Below are 18664 nucleotides of genomic sequence, written 5' to 3'. Positions count from 1 at the left end.
AACACACAAAGGGATATTTTCCAACAAATTTATTTCAATCAATTCCAAATTAGACAAGTGTTAAAATGTGCATGAGTTCAACGCTTTAATTGAATACTTGGCCCAGGTACTGAAATGATAGTGATAAATGAGCATAAACAAGAAAGCTGCTGACAAAAGACCACAAGCACACCTGTGTTAGCTACCTCTATATGAGCACTGAGACGGGAGAGTCAATTTAATTTTGTGAATCTGGCTGGAGGAAAGGGGGCTGTCAAAGGAAGAAAGAGGAAAGGCAGAGAGAAGGATTACAAGAATAAGAGAACAGGGAAATGAGAGTACTGTGAAACAAAAGTCAGAGAAAAAGAGCAGAGTGGGAGTGTAATAAGTAGATGGATGGTTGGATAGAGTTATAACCAGTGCAGTTGGGAGATAATGAGTGATTTTAGCCAGACCTTAGTCCGGAGATTAGGCCACCTCCTCTTCTCCCTCCTCCTCAAACTCTCCTTCCTCAGCCGTGGCATCCTGGTACTGCTGGTACTCGGACACCAAGTCGTTCATGTTGCTCTCCGCCTCTGTGAATTCCATCTCGTCCATGCCCTCGCCGGTGTACCAGTGGAGGAAGGCCTTGCGGCGGAACATGGCAGTAAACTGCTCAGAGATGCGCTTAAACAGCTCCTGGATGGCCGTGCTGTTGCCGATGAAGGTGGCGGCCATTTTGAGCCCACGGGGTGGGATGTCGCACACAGCCGTCTTGACGTTGTTGGGGATCCACTCCACGAAGTAGCTGCTGTTCTTGTTCTGCACGTTCAGCATCTGCTCGTCCACCTCCTTCATGGACATGCGGCCGCGGAACACGGCGGCCACGGTCAGGTAGCGGCCGTGGCGCGGGTCGCAGGCGGCCATCATGTTCTTGGCGTCAAACATCTGCTGTGTGAGTTCGGGCACAGAGAGGGCTCTGTACTGCTGGCTGCCTCTGCTGGTGAGAGGAGCGAAGCCGGGCATGAAGAAGTGCAGACGAGGGAAGGGCACCATGTTGACGGCCAGTTTGCGCAGGTCAGCGTTGAGCTGGCCGGGGAAACGCAAGCAAGTTGTCACCCCGCTCATGGTGGCAGAGACCAGGTGGTTGAGGTCTCCGTATGTGGGTGTGGTGAGTTTGAGGGTGCGGAAGCAGATGTCATACAGGGCCTCATTGTCGATGCAGTAAGTCTCGTCTGTGTTCTCAACCAGCTGGTGGACAGACAGGGTGGCATTGTAGGGCTCCACCACTGTGTCCGACACCTGGGGGCACACAGCGCAAAGGTCAGGGGGGATAAAAAGCTAGAAATAAAAGACACTATTAAGCAGTGCGGCGTGATCAATGTACCTTAGGAGAGGGCACCACACTGAAAGTGTTCATGATACGATCGGGGTACTCCTCACGGATCTTGCTGATGAGCAGAGTTCCCATACCAGAGCCGGTACCACCACCCAGGGAGTGTGTAAGCTGGAAACCCTGCAGGCAGTCACAGCTCTCAGCCTCCTTCCTCACCACGTCCATGACTGAGTCCACCAGCTCAGCTCCCTCTGTGTAATGGCCCTTTGCCCAGTTGTTACCAGCTCCACTTTGGCCTGGAAGGAAAGGGTTCATTACAATCCGCACTTTAAATATCCTGCCAAAAGGTCTTCGTTCATAATTTAAACTGATCTATATGGAACACAATAACTCTCTCTAATATGCTGATAATTAAAATGACCTTTCCTTTTCCTATGTAATAACCAACTTATAAGTGTGTGTAAACTGACAAACATATATATTATATATATTTAAATAACCATGAAATTTATGAGCAGTGAGAAAGCTTAAGGAAGTGTGTGTGTGTGTGTGTGTGTGTGTGTGTGTGTGTGTGTGTGTGTGTGTGTGTGTGTGTGTGTGTGGCTGATCATATACCAAAGACAAAGTTGTCAGGTCTAAAGATCTGTCCGAAGGGGCCGGAGCGAACAGAATCCATAGTGCCGGGCTCCAGATCCACTAAGATGGCCCTAGGTACATACTTTCCACCTGGAAGACAAATGCATGTGTCAAAACTATTTTTATTAGAAAAGAAAAGACAGAGTATTCAAATACCAAGCTCCCAACAAAACATGTTTGTGGTTGCTTTTAACAGTCCTGACCTGAAGCCTCATTATAGTAGACGTTGATTCTGTCCAGCTGCAGGTCACTGTCTCCATGGTAGGTTCCTGTTGGGTCGATGCCGTGCTCATCACTGATCACCTCCCAGAACTACAGACAGGTCAATGGGTAAAACCATTAAATAAAAACTTGCACAGCACATTTAGCTTGGTATAGCCGGACTAATTTGCAAATGCGTATTAGTCTGAAACCAGCCAATTATGTCCAGTAACTACGATCAAGCAAGATGCTCCTCTGTCAGTCATCATCTTAAACCCACCCTATGTGAGATTAAAGGTTGTGATTGGCCCCAGTTTCTAGACAGCTGGAAATCTGAAACATGAGCTGGCCTCAGAATAATATTTTAATATATTTGAAATTCATCAACCTCAAATCACTCTTTGGTTTACACAGACCCCTTCAGAAAATGGGATGATCTACATTTGAAATGAGGCTAATGCAGGCTGATGTTTTAATTGATAAAATACCAGCCTATTAGGCCTAATTATCCTTGCAATGAAATATGGCCTGTCTTATATTTGTGTTTTCAAATTATGCATGCATGCATTCGGTGTCCGAGCCACACCCTCTCTCTCTCTCTCTCTCTCTCTCTCTCTCTCTCTCTCACCACACACACACACACACACACACACACACACGTCCATTTAAAGGGCATCAGCGACAGCAGCGGGGATGTCTCGGCTTGCCACCGCCCATCCTAAAGGATGCTATTGTACGCTGCATTCAGTCTTATGCAACCCTCTCCACTCCACACTGTGTTGACCTATTTAGTATTTCCTGTGGACATCATGGCCTCTTAACAGCCGAGACTTGCGCATAAAGACTGTTAAACTTGAATCCAATCACATAAAACCGAGTGCAGTTAACAGGTAGGCTAGATCAAAACGGGTGTGTGCTTGTTTTTCTTACCTTTGCTCCAATCTGGTTCCCGCACTGCCCGGCCTGCAGGTGCACGATCTCACGCATGTTGTCGCTGCGGTGTGGGGAGTCTCACAGAGAAAAAGGGACGCTGACGACTGGCTCCGGTTCTTCGGCTGTTATCCTGCCACTCCCGGTTCAGTCGACAGTCTGGCTGAATGGCGGAGGAGTTGTGGCTGCGTTGTAAACTCGCCCTCCCTCCTTCCGCGGCTGCGCCGTTCATCCCGGTGCTGCAGCATGACGTCATCTCCATTACAACGGGAACCGGGCACTGCCGGAAAACTGGCCTGTCTGGGCTCATGGATGTATGAACATCTGGACTGGCTTGTTGTTGCGGGATTGACATTGATGTGAGATAACACTGTAAGGATAACTTTATTCTTTAAACTTGATTCAGCTTATGTGAAGAAGTTGAATAAAGGTTGACCCTGAGTGTGATGGTGAAATTCGGGGCTAGTCAATTAGAAAAATCCTAAATAAAGTGTAGAAATGCAATGTTTTTGATATAACAGCTGTGACATTGTATTGTATTGTATTCCTGCATAATAAGAAATAATGTTAATGTTATGGATTCACTTGTGACATGCAGATACTTGCAGTAATGTTAACTTGCTTTTGGATGACATTTCCTTTATTTCTTATTTTTGCTGTATTTATTAATTTTAAATAGTTTTTTAAATGTATTTATCTGTTTCCTACCTTGTTAGACAGTTTCCTCCTAAAGTCTCATATTATCTAAGCCTAGCCTATGTTTACCTGCACATATTGTAGTATCCTGGTTACGAGTCCAATCCTGGTTTTGATCATATTCAGGATGTGATGTTTGCATGGAACATAGAGAAACCTCTTATGTCATTTTGGCTGTGGGGCAAAAATGTGCTGTTGGGCCCTTTTCCAACCCCTCCCACTGCCCTCTGTGAGTTGCACATGTACAGGCTCAGTATTTGTCAAACGAACTTGGTCCTATGGTTCAACATCTGTCCGTATCTGAAGACAAACGTGTTTATGCCTGGTTTGAAATGTGCAACTCCTGGGCTGCTAAAACCAAATTTCCAGAGAAAAATACAAAGGAAATGACCTCAATGTCCACAGTGAATATCTTGCATGAACAAAACAATTGAATGTGGTCCATCATTAGGAAGCGGCTCTTTGTTTTGTTTGTGCTGTTGCCCACAGAGACAGGAAGTTTGAAAACAGACTGGAAGGGATTTGGGAAAGAAGAAGAATGTGATAGTCAGCAAACAAGATGGCATTCCCCAACCTTGTCTAGCAGGCGTCCAAAGAGAACATCAAAGGTGAGTAAGGAGATAAAATCCAATCGCAAGTGATCTGATTACTCACCGAAGAGCAGTCGTATAGCATAAGGATCCTGACCCAATCTGGATAGTATCTTCATGATTGTAGGTCATGCTCAGACACATAAACTGGGACACAACATGGTCACATTTGTTTCTATCAAACTGCCTTTTCTTACCTCAATGGTTTCAATGTTTTTTAAGCCAAGGACCCCTTAACTGAAATAGAGACGGAGCAGGGAGCCCCTACTACATATATTGTATAAAATGAAGTTGCATATTAAACTGGGCTTACAATGACATGTAGGGCGGCCTAAAGCCTTTCTACATACCTTTTTAGTGCATAGCTTACTAAGCTATTAAAATAATAAATGTTGGCATGATTTTATAAATCATGTTTCAATGTAAAACATACATGTGGCAGGGTGAATCCTTAGGATGAACTGTATCTGTGGATCTTAGTGACCTATAGGCCAGTAAGTGGGGGGTTTTCACAAATTTTAAAGCTGATTTATATTTGCTAATAATGTTGCAAATAATATGTTGGATTCATATTAAGATATTTAAATTTTCTTGGAACCTTGCAAAAAATTAACAATAATTTGCAGTAACTCTGAGGACCCCCTAGGGGTCCTGGACCCCCTGTTGAAGATCTCTGCCTTACACTAAATTCCATGACACTCACCGTTCAATAACTACACAGTAACCTGTCAGTACTGCAGCCAGACCCTGAAATACATCAAAACACAGCCAACAGACTCACTAAAAACATCAGTCTGAGTCATTAGTTAGCTGGGTTTTAATCATACACAAGCCTGGCCTGTTATTCATTCTTATACTGTGATAAATAAAAGGGTTGCTGATGATTTGTCATCATTTGTCTTTAAGCAAACCTGACAGTAGTCTTCTACTTATGTTAACCATTTTTTTTTTCCTTTTCTGATTTCCTGTATTCAGCACTGCCTAAAAGTGAGGAAAGTTACAGTTCTGAAGATCTGTTTTTTTGGTTTATATTTGGGTTTACATCCACATTCAGTAAGTACTATATGTAACTGTCAAAGATGGCTTACCAACCCGGCTAAGCAGGTAACTGCCCCAAACACCAGACACAGGAGCCCCAAAGACCTATATTATTATAAGGGACCAACTGCATAGGGCAGTCTATATGGCACTGCATCACATCTACTTCATTTGTGCCATCCTAAAGATCACTTTTCTCTAGTGGAAGGGCAGCCTACAGGGAACTATATTATGTTTTCTTAAACAAAGGCACTCTAGAGGGCATTTCATCGCGTTTTCTTCATTTAAGGGCACCCTAGACGGCATCATATAATTATTCATCTACCATAGAGTCATCCAATTTTTGCATTTTTGCAGCATTTCTTTTCGAACATGTGGCACCAAGGGGGTGAAAATTTGCTGTGTGCACTGCACTTTGTGGATACTTGAAGGCGCAACATGATACACAATGCACAGAGTACTAGATGTGTGTTTGTTGGGGAGGTGGTCAATAGGGGCCCCTTAGTGGCTGATGATCCCTGTAGTAACACCTGATGTCCACAGAGGGGCGATAGAGATCTTCTACTGTGCTACTGGCCGCTCGTTATCCCTCACTCCTTTAAAGAATTAAGTTTATGGGTTACAAAGCTGCAAGTACCAATAGTCACATGCCTGAGTTAAGGGAAACCCTCAGCCTTTTTGAATTGTGAATGCATGAAATAAATAATTAAATCTAACATAAAAAAAATTAACATTTACTGTAGGCTATATATCGCAGTGTCATTCTTTCAACTTGCCCTGTGGGTTATTTCCAATTCTGAGAAATAATTAGGATCACATATAGAAAACTCTCTTACCTCTTTTATCTCATTTTCAATATCTTTCCTTTTTTTCTCAGGAACACAATTCTTTACAGAGTTCTGAATGCCTCAGGAGGACAGTGGAGCAATTAAAGACTAACCCACGACACACATACACAGATACACACAGACTTCCTGCTGCCTCCACCTTGTCATTCGGATGATATAAAGTGTGCAGAGTATACTGTCCTTCTTTTAGAACATATCAGTCGCATATAAAACGCTCCAACAAACCCACAACGCCTCAGGCCACATCCTCCTATAGTGTCACAACTGGTTTATTCTCTCAGCTTTCCACATCCTCACCGTTGTGACCATCATCTGTGCATTTTCAACTCTATGCATGTCCATTTCTTTCCAGTGTGCTTTGTCAAATGTCACACTTGAAAACCACACACACACACACACACACACACACACACGCACACACACACACACACACACACACACAGACTTGCTCACTGATCATACATTTCACCTTATTTAAATTTGTTACACTGAGGTGAACACTTGACCAGCAGTTTGTCATTTTATGGAAGAGCTGGCAGATACATTCGCCCTCATTAGAGGAGAGTCATAAAACCACCCGGCCTGTCAGAAACACCTAGATCACTGAGGAGGATGCTCAGCACTTTGAAAAGAGATAACACAAGTGGGACACACAAAACTGAGGAAAAAGTAAAAATGGGATCAAAGAAGGACAAAAGTGAAGACTGGAGGAGCGAAGGAAGGACAACTTGATTGTCAACATAATGAAACATAATTTATTGTGTAATTCGCACAGCAACAATCAAAACTTTATGCAACTATATTTGTGTGCGAGAGAATGTGTTTGCATGTACATGTGGTGAATGGAGGTCTTATGAAGATTTATTCCTCTACATCTTTAGATAATCAGCATTCGTGTTTGTCAGCCATGAAAACAAAAAGGAGGAATAAAAGCCTGTTGTCTCTCACCAATTCATCTCAATTTTAAAATGCTTGCATCAGTATTTAAGTCACTGATACAGCCAGAAACAGACAATTTCTTTTTCCAGTACAAACTTATAATGCAATTTGAAATCACATATACTGAAGTCATGTTTTTTCGTGAGCTCTGACTAAAATAAGTGTCAAAAGCAATTCAGTGTGTCAAGCCATTATCAAGTTGATTGAGTTTCTTCCACATTCATCTTTTGTTACAAGTCCTATATGCTACAGTCCTAATTGAAACAGTTTGCCAGATGTTTTTTTTTTTTTATCTAACAAGGACTACTACTTTCTTCTGTAGAAACCATCTGTGGGCTTTGCTCTAACAGATTATGCAGACAATGAATAATTGCCTTCAAACATCCATTTTATGCTGAGTAAATACTCTAATGCCCATTTCAGCTATAACATACTGTGTTTGAAGAGCAAAAGATTAAAAGCATTTACTGTGTTGGGAACAGTGCCAATCACAAACTTCACTTCTGTTCTCGCTGCTCTGATTCCTTCATCCTTGTTCTTTCTTTTGAAAAATCTCTGTCATTGGATTGTAAGAGGAAAGTGGAGCACCTGAGAGAAACACAATGAAAACATGCAACACCTTCATAGAATCAATCCCACAGCTGACACGCCCATAAAACAAACCACTCAGCCACAGTGTTGCCATTATTACCTTAATTGGTTTTCTTTATCTATTGACCACCTGTTTTATATTCTGGAAGTTATTTGAGCCATGGGAAGCCACTTGCGGCTTACCTCTCTTACATTATCAAAGATAAGTACCAAAAGAATTTGCAATTTTGTAATTTTTAGTTCAGTTTTTTACGATTGCTATGACAATTTTTTCAATACTTTTAACAACTTTCCTAAACTCTTAAAATACCCATATTATGCTCATTTTCAGGTTCATAATTGTATTTTAAGGTTGTACCAGAATAGGTTTACATGGTTTAATTTTCAAAAAACACCATATTTGTGTTGTACTGCACTGCTCTCTCTCACTGCTGCAGATCCTCTCTTCAGCTGGTCTCTGTTTTAGCTACAGAGTGAGACCTCTTTTCTTCTTCTTCTTCTTCTTCTGTACTATCTTTGATTGCACTTGCACATGTGCAGTAGCTCAGATGTAGATCATGTCAGCTAGCTAGCTCCATAGACAGTAAAAGAAAGGCTGTTTCTCCAACTTCAGTCAGTTACAAGGCAGGATTAGCTGGGAGATTTCTAAAAATGAGGGCTCACATGTAAGTAGTTCTTTTGTAGATTATGGTGAACTTGTGTGTGTTGTTGCAGTGCTTTGCTATTGAGAACGAGGTAGCATGCTAGCGTTAGTATTAGCGTTAGCGTTAGCATGCTAACGCTAATGCTAACGTTACGAGCTAATGGTTGCGGTTAGCCAGCTCGTTTCGGCTTGTGACGTTACAAGCCGTGCCGATTTTGAACAGCTCATCCGGAGACTGAAGGCAAGACACATTCAGAAACCTTATCTCACTCAAAACAGCATGGATGGATTTTTTTTCAAAGTTTGTATGTGTGTGGAAGCACCAGAGACACAAAAGAACACCCCAAATCCCAGAAAAAGTGTTTTTTTCATAATATGGGCACTTTAACACAGTTTGCACAACATCTGTTTGTGTAGGCTATACAATTAACACATTTCTTGTTGCTTTGACACAAATTGTATACAGTTAACACACATTTTAAATGCTTGAACATCTTTTACAAACAAGCTCAACTAAGACCAAAACAATGGATATACTGCCAAATTCACAAATGCTTTCACACTGTAAGTCAGAACAGATAACATTATGTTCTAAACTTAACTTATAGGCTAAAGTGAAAGTGAACAGCTTTTCACAAATAAACACAAATATATCCCCTGCATTTTATTCCATTGCTACTGAGAAACAGCTGATTGAAGCTATGCAAATAGATCAATCACAGCTGATTCCCATCTAGGAAACACACTCAGGTGTCAATCGCATGACCATATATTACTGTAGTACATACAGTAAAAGAGGACCTATTTGAACAATATACTGTAGATGAACACAGAAAACAAAAAAAATGCCTTCACGAGGGAAAGGAAGAGGAGTACCAGGACAAGTCTGTCTCTGTCTCCTTTTTTTCATAAACTGTACATTCTATAAAACTACTATGAGATGGGTCATTCATGTAGAGAGGCTTGAAGAGAAACTGCAGTGTAAAACACAATCTATGATCAATAAAATATACTACTGTCTATTGTATAAGGGCAGACCTGACACATAAAATAATGCAGTTTCTGTAATTCCATTTGATGTTAGCGTTTTGTATGACATTGTGCTATGATTGACTAAATGTTCCTGTTGGAAGAGAACATGTGTTAATGTTTTGGAAGAATTATTTGATTTTGAGACATGTTTTCATTGTTTTGGTAGACATGGTGTATTGTGTTACTGAATTGTTGTATTTTGAAAACTAGTGTTGGAGTTTAGTTTTCAACGTGTGATGTTGAGCTTGAAATTAACTGTTTTGCCAATTGTGTGTTGCAGATGTGTTGGTGCCTTAAGAGTATAGGAAAGTTGTTAAAAGTATTGAAAAAATTGTCACAGCGATCGTAAAAAACTGTATTGCCATTGTATGTTGTTAACTGATATTATGTAACTAATTATCTTTCTTTTTCGTTGACTGCTTCTGAGTCAACTCACAATGCCCACATCTACTGAGCAAGAGTGTGTATCTTTCTACAACGTTGCACAGACAAATGACACATGCTTGAAGCAATCTGCGCTTTGAGATACAATGCTTTCATGTTGCTATAGAGAGTTAGAGAAGAGCTTAAAAAATAGACTACTGAGTCATAAGTGAAATTCAAAATCAACTAAATTAGCATCCAAATTAACAAGCCCGAAGCAACTATATAGAATTTATTCTATAATGAAATATGTCTTAAAGGAGCAGTTTATACGTCAGCGCTGCCTCTCTTGCATTCACCTCCCTCCTCTTTTTTTTTCCCATCTTTCTCTTTCTCAAAGACTACAAATAGACTTTCAAATCATTTCAGAGCTAATCACTGAGAAAAACATATGATTTCAGTCATTGTGAGATGTGTGTGTGTGTGTGTGTGTGTGTGTGTGTGAGTGTGTGTGCATGGTCATTTAAATGGCAGGAAAACCAGTGAAATGCACATGCACACAAACACACAGTGTGCACAGATCAGAAACACATTCACATAGATGTCAAATTTCCAAAGACTTGAAACATTTCTCCATTATTTAGTCACATTTATTATTCAGTGGGTGATCAATAGGCTGCAGCATTAAACTTGGTGACTCACACAAACACCAGAGTCAGACCAAAAGCCTTCAAAATAAATTTCAAAATGTGCAGGTTGTTTTTAAAAACATCCTAAAAGGGTTTTATTTAATATGTTATATATGTTTTGTAAATCATTTGTAGTTGATCATTGATTAATATTTGAGCTTTGATGATGACCCTTAAGGAAAGATAACAACATGTAAGTTGATGAATCCTCTTTCAGTGTTAACCAAGTGATCAATTGCCAGCAGGCAGTTAGCTTAGCTTAGCATAAAGACTGGAAGCAGGGGGAAACAGCAAGCCTGGCTCTTTCCACAGGTACCCAAAATCTGCCTACCAGCGCTACTAACGACTAGCTACTAGCTCAATAATTAACACATTACACTTTGTTTGTGACATTCTGGACTCTTGTAGTCAGTGTTACCAATGGAAGTTACTGCACCTGGTCAAGAAATACATAACCCTCTTAAAACCACAAATTGTTTTTGTGGATTTAACAAATTAGATAACATGTTAAAACATTAAATCAGTGAGCTCCATCGGTGCTGGTAAGTGGGTTATTTTACCTATGAGCAAGGCTATTTCCAGGCTTTGACCTAATAGTAATATAGCTATATTGTAATCAGCTTATGGTGGTAGCTTGGTATTTACCGTATGAACATGACAGTGGTACTGCTCAAGCAAAAAAACTTATTTTTCAAAATGTCAGACTTTTCCTTTAGGAAATATTGAGGTCATGAGTCTTACTGAACATGCAGCTTTTTAAGATATGAATTGTATTTTTCATGATTTGGTTAAAAACAAGCTAACCAGTAGACTTACTTTAAACATATTTTTACAAACAAATGCATACATGGAAAGACAGCTTGCCCCATAAAACAAAGATGACAATGTCAATTTGTTTATATTGTATTTTTTATATTGTAAGTGTGGCATTGGTAACATTTTTCTTTCAACAATGTACCGTTTTTTTGAGCACACATACCTGTTGTTTTCCAAAGTGAGAGTCTTCAAGCAATTACTTTGATGTATCATCTCAGGCACTGATTACTGAAGGTGTTTTTTGATTCAGGTCATAGATTTTAACTTATTACAGCCAGCTCACAAAAAAACAACAAGAGAAGGATAGACGGCAAAGGAAGGGGCCATGCAGTTTGCACTTCAGATAAATCAGCACCGCCTCACAAACATCACTTGAATCTGCAGTTGTGTTATAGCCCAAGTAACTGTAACTTGGGCTAACTGCCCAAGTAAACACAGCTTTCCAAACATGCAGTCCAACATGCTGTGGTCTACAGCGACCTCTAATGTCTGAATATGTAGTCTTGCATTGCCAGAGCTATTTGCACACAATGTGGAGCAAGGTCTAGCTACACCACATATACATTCTGGGATAGGAGAAAAAAACGCTCTGGGTTGTTTGCATTTCTTTACACCAATACACCATCGTACACCAATCGCTATCGTTTTGGGCGGCGCTAAGTTCCGGACACAGCAACGGTGGCTCTGCAAAATAGTCTTGAGAAGGAACTTGTTTAGGTGCAACATTTGCACAACACAAAAGAAAACGGCACATACAATATTAAATGAAGTTCAAGGTTCACACCATACAGTAACATGAGCTATTTAAATTAGCTGGATGCATGGTTAAACACAATATGCTTTTACTGTACCAGTGTATCGCCATGTGTATTTTGTCCACAGCAATCCCCACCAATCGGTCCCAATACGTTTCAGTTAGAGAGTAAATGCGGTAAACATATTCTTTGTAAGTCTTTAAAAAAAATTTCCAGAAAGAACCAAACTTGCCATTTTCAGCATGTAGCTTGCTAGCTCGAAGTTTGTTGTTGTTTCGCAAAGTGAAGGGATTTTGCCAGGTGAGGGACAGCAGGCACATGAGCCATGTTCCGTATGTTAGGCAATTATCCAGAAAATGTACTTTCGTTGATCCAGACTACTAAATACGCAACAAGTTGCTATCTGGGCACAACAATCACTGTTGGAGAAAATGTTAAGAAATCTATTTGGCTTTACCACTGTTTTTGGTTGGAGTGAAGATCCAAACTCTATAATGCAAAGAATAATAAGAAGCTGCCAGAATGAACGCTGAAAGTGTTTTTGTCAGTGCTGCTGTTGCTGAGAAACATAAAATAGCATGTTTTCAGTTTAATAATGGAGCTTGTATCAACTATAACAGAAGTGGAGAGGTGAGAAGATGATAGAATAGATAAAATAGAAAACCAAATGGAAAGAATGACAAGTATAACTGAGCCCTGGGACACTTTTCTGATAACAAGTCATGTTCATGCCAAAATGTTGCCAGTCACTGCTGAGAGTAAGGCAGAGGAAATTACAAAATAATGCTAATTAACAAACTTAAACTGAGCTGAGGTTTAGACAACACATTTTGGAGAACAAAAAAGTAATTGCTAGATATGTTCACTGCATTTTGTGTTTTCAGTCATCAAATCATTCAAATCATGTTTTGTCACATCTTCTTGTTTATAACACAGAAGTAAGTTTGGGTTTGTCTGCCAGCCTTACTTGGTAGTTATACATACACTCAAAAATGATATACCAGACACATAATGGGCTCTCATGAGACCAGCGGCCTGTTGCACAAAAGTAGAATGAAGAAATCCAGGATAACTGAGAAAGCGCAGCTTGACTTAGTGTGGTCCGCTCATCGCGGCTTAATCGGTTGCACGTTTGCCGAGCCAGGATGAGAAGGTGAAGCTATGTCAAGCCAGGTGTAGATAGCTGGGATAAGTGCACGTTCACGGCTTTCTTAAATAGACCACGGTATCGATCACAGATTTACTGATGCAGAAATGGAGAAGATGCGTGCGGCATATGTTTAACCCGCTGAGCAGCAGCTGTTAATGGAAAGTTACGAGGAGGTGAAACATATAATATGCAAAAAGGGAAATACGGCTGTTGTTATCAGACAGAGAGAAAAAGTCCAACAGACAAAACAATGCGTAAGGATTTAAAAAGATCTACTTAGGGCCTACTAGTCACTCCACATTTTTTACAAAGTTTTAACTGCTTTTAATATGCTTGTTTTGTGTTGGTTTTATTGCTGTATCTGTTTTTATGTGCTAAATGTGCTGGTTTTACTGTAAAGTGTCTTTGAGTAGCCTGTAAAGCACTATATAAATAAAATGTTTTATTATTTAGCCTACTTTGCCTTAAAAGTGAGCAGAGGGAATTCATGTTCCTCGGGCAATTTACCCTAAGGACTAGGCTTAATTTCAAACCCTTATTCATAATGAGAGAATATGTTTTACAACCATATCCACAAATCTCTATAAGCTATAATTCTAAATATCTTTCTACAATTAATGTTCATATAGAACAAACATGACTGGACAAAAACTAGAAAAAGAAGTAAGTGACTTCAATACACACTGTAAGCATATCTGTAAAACAATATAGCCTATTATTCATGTTTTTTTTCTCACTCCCGAGCTCCAAGATGCGTGACGGCACCAAAATAAAAAGATTAAGAAGCTTTGTGGCATTCCAACACATTCTCACTCCCATCTCATAAAATACAGACGTTTGGTCAGGTGCCATTGTTGTCGTTATTGACGCTAAAAGTCTCCTTTAGAGTCCGCTGCACGGTGTGGGAGGATCCCCCTGCCTCCCCCCGCCTCTCCACGTTGCACGGGGCATATTCACGGGGAGAGCAGCGCATTGTCCCACTTTATCTCTGGTGCATGTGCAACCATTTCTTACCATCCAAACAACTGCAATAGTAGGATTTAAATCAAACTTGTGACCGCAATAGTGACAAGTAATGCATGTTAATAAAAAATAAAGCAGAACACATTCAGAAGACAACGGAATAACTGTTAAACACGTTTATTTCGGATCAGAGCAGCAGCTGATTTACCACATCAGACTCCAGAATTAATCTTAGCCTGGCTGTTAGCCTGGCTGTTAGCCTGGCTGTTAGCCTGGCTGTTAGCCTGGCTGTTAGCCTGGCTGTTAGCCTGGCTGTTAGCCTGGCTGTTAGCCTGGCTGTTAGCCTGGCTGTTAGCCTGGCTGTTAGCCTGGCTGTTAGCCTGGCTGTTAGCCTGGCTGTTAGCCTGGCTGTTAGCCTGGCTGTTAGCCTGGCTGTTAGCCTGGCTGTTAGCCTGGCTGTTAGCCTGGCTGTTAGCCTGGCTGTTAGCCTGGCTGTTAGCCTGGCTGTTAGCCTGCTCTGGAGCAGGCTAGCTGCAAAGAATAAGTCTCCATGGTTACTTGGCTGGGTTTAATTCAACCTGCTTTTGTGCAACCAAATCAAAGCTAAATTCATCCAGGATAACTTGAATATCCCGGCTTAATCCCTTATCCTGGTTTTGTGCAACAGGCCCCTGATGCCCTTGTTTTGATTCACCATAAAGGAACAAAGCAGTTTGATTTGTCAGACATTTGTAACATATTTAGCAGGTAAAGTTAAACCTATGAATTACTGCCCTCATCCTTATTTTTTCAGTGATTCACATAGGTCAGAATTGAACCATAAAAGTATGAACAGAAAAAGTGCAACAAGTCAGGTTCGTCGGTCCAGAGTGATATATCTCAACAACTATTTGATGGATTGTGTTGTATATTTAGTTGCAGCACTGCGTTGCCGATGTGTGGAGAAGGAACTTCGTTGACACTGTTCTCGATTATAAAAAGGTTTATTACATCAGAGATTTCAGCATCAATTTACAGACTCCATGGACATCTGGAGAGACGACCGACCCAATCTTCAAAATTTGTCGCTCTGCCTTTTCTTTGTGTGAACCCAGTATATATCCTGTACATTGTATTAACATAAGACGTGATATATGTAAGTATATGATTGGAGTAGGGAACTGACCAATCAATGCCTTTATCTGGCATGACTCCAAAAAAGGACTCTTCTGTCTTGGGGGGCCCTCTGCTCATGTTAACAGTTTCCAGATGTTTTCAATAAAAGTGGGGTAAAGTTCATGCATCTCCTTATACCAAATCTTAAGTCAAAGTTTATAGAAAGTTATAAAATGTTCATACACTACAATTGCCATGACGTTTACAACATACATGCAATTTATTCAGAGGATGAATCCTTATGACTTTGGTGATCTTCCTATAATGCCACCAGCTATTTTTTCCCTTATTCTATCAAAACCTACTATGTGAATTGGCGCACAATTTGGTACGGATATTTAGATGTTGTATTCCTCCTGACCTTGGTGATCCTCTGACTTTTTTCTCTTGCGCTACCATGAGGTTGACGTTTTTTATTGACATATCTCAAAAACTATTGCGGATGGATTGCCATGAAATATGGTACGGACATTCATGTCCCATCAGGATAACTTGAAATAACTTTGATCCGCTGACATTTCATCTAGCAGCCATCATCACATTAAAAATGTGATGATGGCTGCTGATCCAATATTTTGGTTTATAACCAAATACCTGCAAAACTATTAGTCATCCAAACAGCTAACATGCTAAACCAACAAGGTGAACATGCTAAACATTAAACCTGATAAAGATTCCACACCTGCTAGCATTGTCACTGTAAGCAGGCTAGCATGCACGCTGATGTGATCATTTATCTCAAGTACAGCCCTACAGAGCCGCTAGCATGGCAGTAGACTCTTAGTCTTGTTTCTTTGATGAAAATCAGCAACCAATATCACAGATTCCATGAGGACTTAAAAATGCCATAAGTCACTTGTTAGTGATTGGGAAGAGCAATCAGCAGGTCACCCACCATACAGCATAGGCCATTACTGATGACCATTTGTCTCTGTTTCATATTTTGGCAATCTAATGATGATTGAAAATGTTTCCCTCAAGTTCAGAAGCATCCAAGAAATGCAATGCTTGTTTGTTTTTTTTAGATTTTATTGAGGGTTCACACATAATCGAGTTTACTGCTGACCACCTCATGTTAAAGAACACCAAGCTTTGAGTTCACCTTTTGCATTGTCATCCTGTCTTCAATACTCCACATTTTACAGTCTACTAACCCAAGCATTAACTGCTCATTGCAGCCTTTTATGGGTCATTGACAGAAAAACATAGGTGAATGATGAGAGGTAAAGAAAATATGGGAGGAAAATGGGTAAGTGAAGAAAAAGATGATTTGGGAAAGTCAATGAATGTCATCATGTCCAAATCATTTCACCCTTGGCTTTGGTCCATCTAGACTTCCAATTCAGATGTCAGATGCTGGTTTAAGAAAGAAAGTGCAGTCTGCATTGGAATTGTAATTTTCTTTAGCATACTTTTTTTTAATTATCTGGTTATGTATGGTGGCTCAGAACATATAAGAACCCAAACACACAGCAGCTAACATTGCAGGGTTAGCAGTAGTAGCTGTTAGCGTTACTTTAGCAACAAGTAAAGCTTTCTGTCCATCAGGAAACTCACTGAAAGTTTAAAGGAAGAGCAGCCAGATGACATTAAAGGGACAGCCAGAAAACATTTTCAACATTAAATATATTCCAGTTTCACCAAAAGTAGTGGTGGGCCGCAGAGTGAGAATGACAAAGGCACCATTCTTCCTATTAAAAGTCAGTGTAGCATTACAATTATTTTGAAGCTGTTATTTTAAGGTAAAACAGTTACGTAATATTATGCTATTAATGAATTTTTTGGCATATTTCCCAACGGACATCTTGGCAGTTGGTAATGTGCCGGACAATCTTGATACCGGCAAGCCTAACCTAAACCCTGATGCACACGCCACTAAAGAGATTAAAATTAAACCTGACCTTTAATGAAGTCCTGCTTTTCATATGATAAACATGGTTTCAACTCTGAAAGATGCTGAGAGGAGGTGGAGCAAGAGCAGTGGAATGGATAAACGGAGAGCGCAAGAGGATAAATGAAATAATCATTAAAACAGGTAGAAGAGAAAAACAAATAAACATGAGCAGAGTGGTATCTAGGCTCACTGATGGAAACAGAGCCATGCATTAACAGAGAGATGATGAAAGGGAGGATACAGATGGAAGAAAAAACACATAGTCCAGCCTACTGATGAGGAGGTGTGAACAGAAACAGCTTCAGGCTCCCTCCTCAACCATTCCCCTTGGATGCTGAGAAAGTTAAGGAGTTAATAGAGACACAAATTCTTGGTACTGAGAAACCGAGGAGAGAGAAAATAGAAAATGGGGATAGGAGAAAAGCAACAGACGTAAGAGAGAGGATGAAGGGATGAGGAGGAGGGATGTGGTCTACGCTGCAGCAGCTGTGAATTATAAAACAAATCTATGCACACTGTTGATCTCCTTAATTAATACATGTTGATTTGGCTCATTGGCGGTCTCAATTATCCACAGACTCCTGTTCTCTTTGTATGAATCTTGTAACATGGTAACTGACCTTGAAGCCTCACTAATATACTCATACTGAATGAAAATGTAGAAAATAATAATACACATCAAAATTCTGTATACTTTTACACAGGACTTAACTATACATACACATGCAAAAGGCCGATGGAGCTGAATGTTTAGCTGAAAGCATGGCCCACAGCACTTTATGGAACTGCTGCACTGACAGCAGGTGAAGAGCTTTGGAGACACTGAAGAGTAACACTAAGAGGAAGATTATTTTAGAGGTGTGCACACTGAAGTCACATGCACAGTTTACTCATTTAATTAGAGTGACACTTACTAATTAATGTTTACACATGATGGTGAGCCTCATAATTCCTCCTCCTACATACAGTTCATCTCCCACTCCTACTCATGCAGTACAGCATACACACTGAAGACACTTATTTTTTAAAGACAATTTTTTGGGCATTTTAGGCCTTTATTTTTATAGGACAGCTGAAGACATGAAAGAGGAGAGAGAGGGGTAATGACATGCAGCAAAGGGCCTCAGGTCGCAGTCGAACCCACGGCTTCCGCGTCGAGGAGTAACCCATTATATATGTGCGTGCGCTCTACCAGGTGAGCTACCAAGGCGCCCGGACTCTATGTTCTTATTCATAAGTACTTTCTATCTCTGATACACCACACGATTTTTTTTTATGGAATTCACAATTATTGTAATTGAGTGCAGGTGTATTCATTTTTTATTCATGCTTTTTATCTACCTCAGACTGAAACTGCATTAGCACTTTAGTATGTTGTGCAGGTGTGCAAATGCATTCAGGTGCATGTAATCATGCACATATACACCAGTGTCCTCATTTA

At 40.4% G+C, this 18664-nt stretch overlaps 1 protein-coding gene across 1 annotated transcript in view; it reads right to left on the bottom strand.

Moving 5' to 3' along the window:
• Positions 1-14: 14 nt before the first annotated feature.
• The window catches only part of LOC144535538 (tubulin beta-4B chain-like), a 31079-nt gene continuing 12429 nt past the window's right edge, over positions 15-18664 (bottom strand). Inside the window, exons 2-6 of the mRNA XM_078278076.1 lie at positions 3062-3191; positions 2134-2242; positions 1910-2020; positions 1346-1590; positions 15-1260 (exon numbers count right to left, since the gene is read on the bottom strand). Of these exons, the coding sequence (XP_078134202.1) occupies positions 448-1260; positions 1346-1590; positions 1910-2020; positions 2134-2242; positions 3062-3118 (1335 nt within the window). The 5' untranslated portion in view covers positions 3119-3191 and the 3' untranslated portion in view covers positions 15-447. The remainder of the gene's footprint in view (positions 1261-1345; positions 1591-1909; positions 2021-2133; positions 2243-3061; positions 3192-18664) is intronic.

Source organism: Sander vitreus, chromosome 2 (genome assembly GCF_031162955.1).
Source record: "Sander vitreus isolate 19-12246 chromosome 2, sanVit1, whole genome shotgun sequence".
Lineage (NCBI taxonomy): Eukaryota > Metazoa > Chordata > Actinopteri > Perciformes > Percidae > Sander > Sander vitreus.
This window is presented reverse-complemented; position numbering and strand designations above follow the sequence as displayed.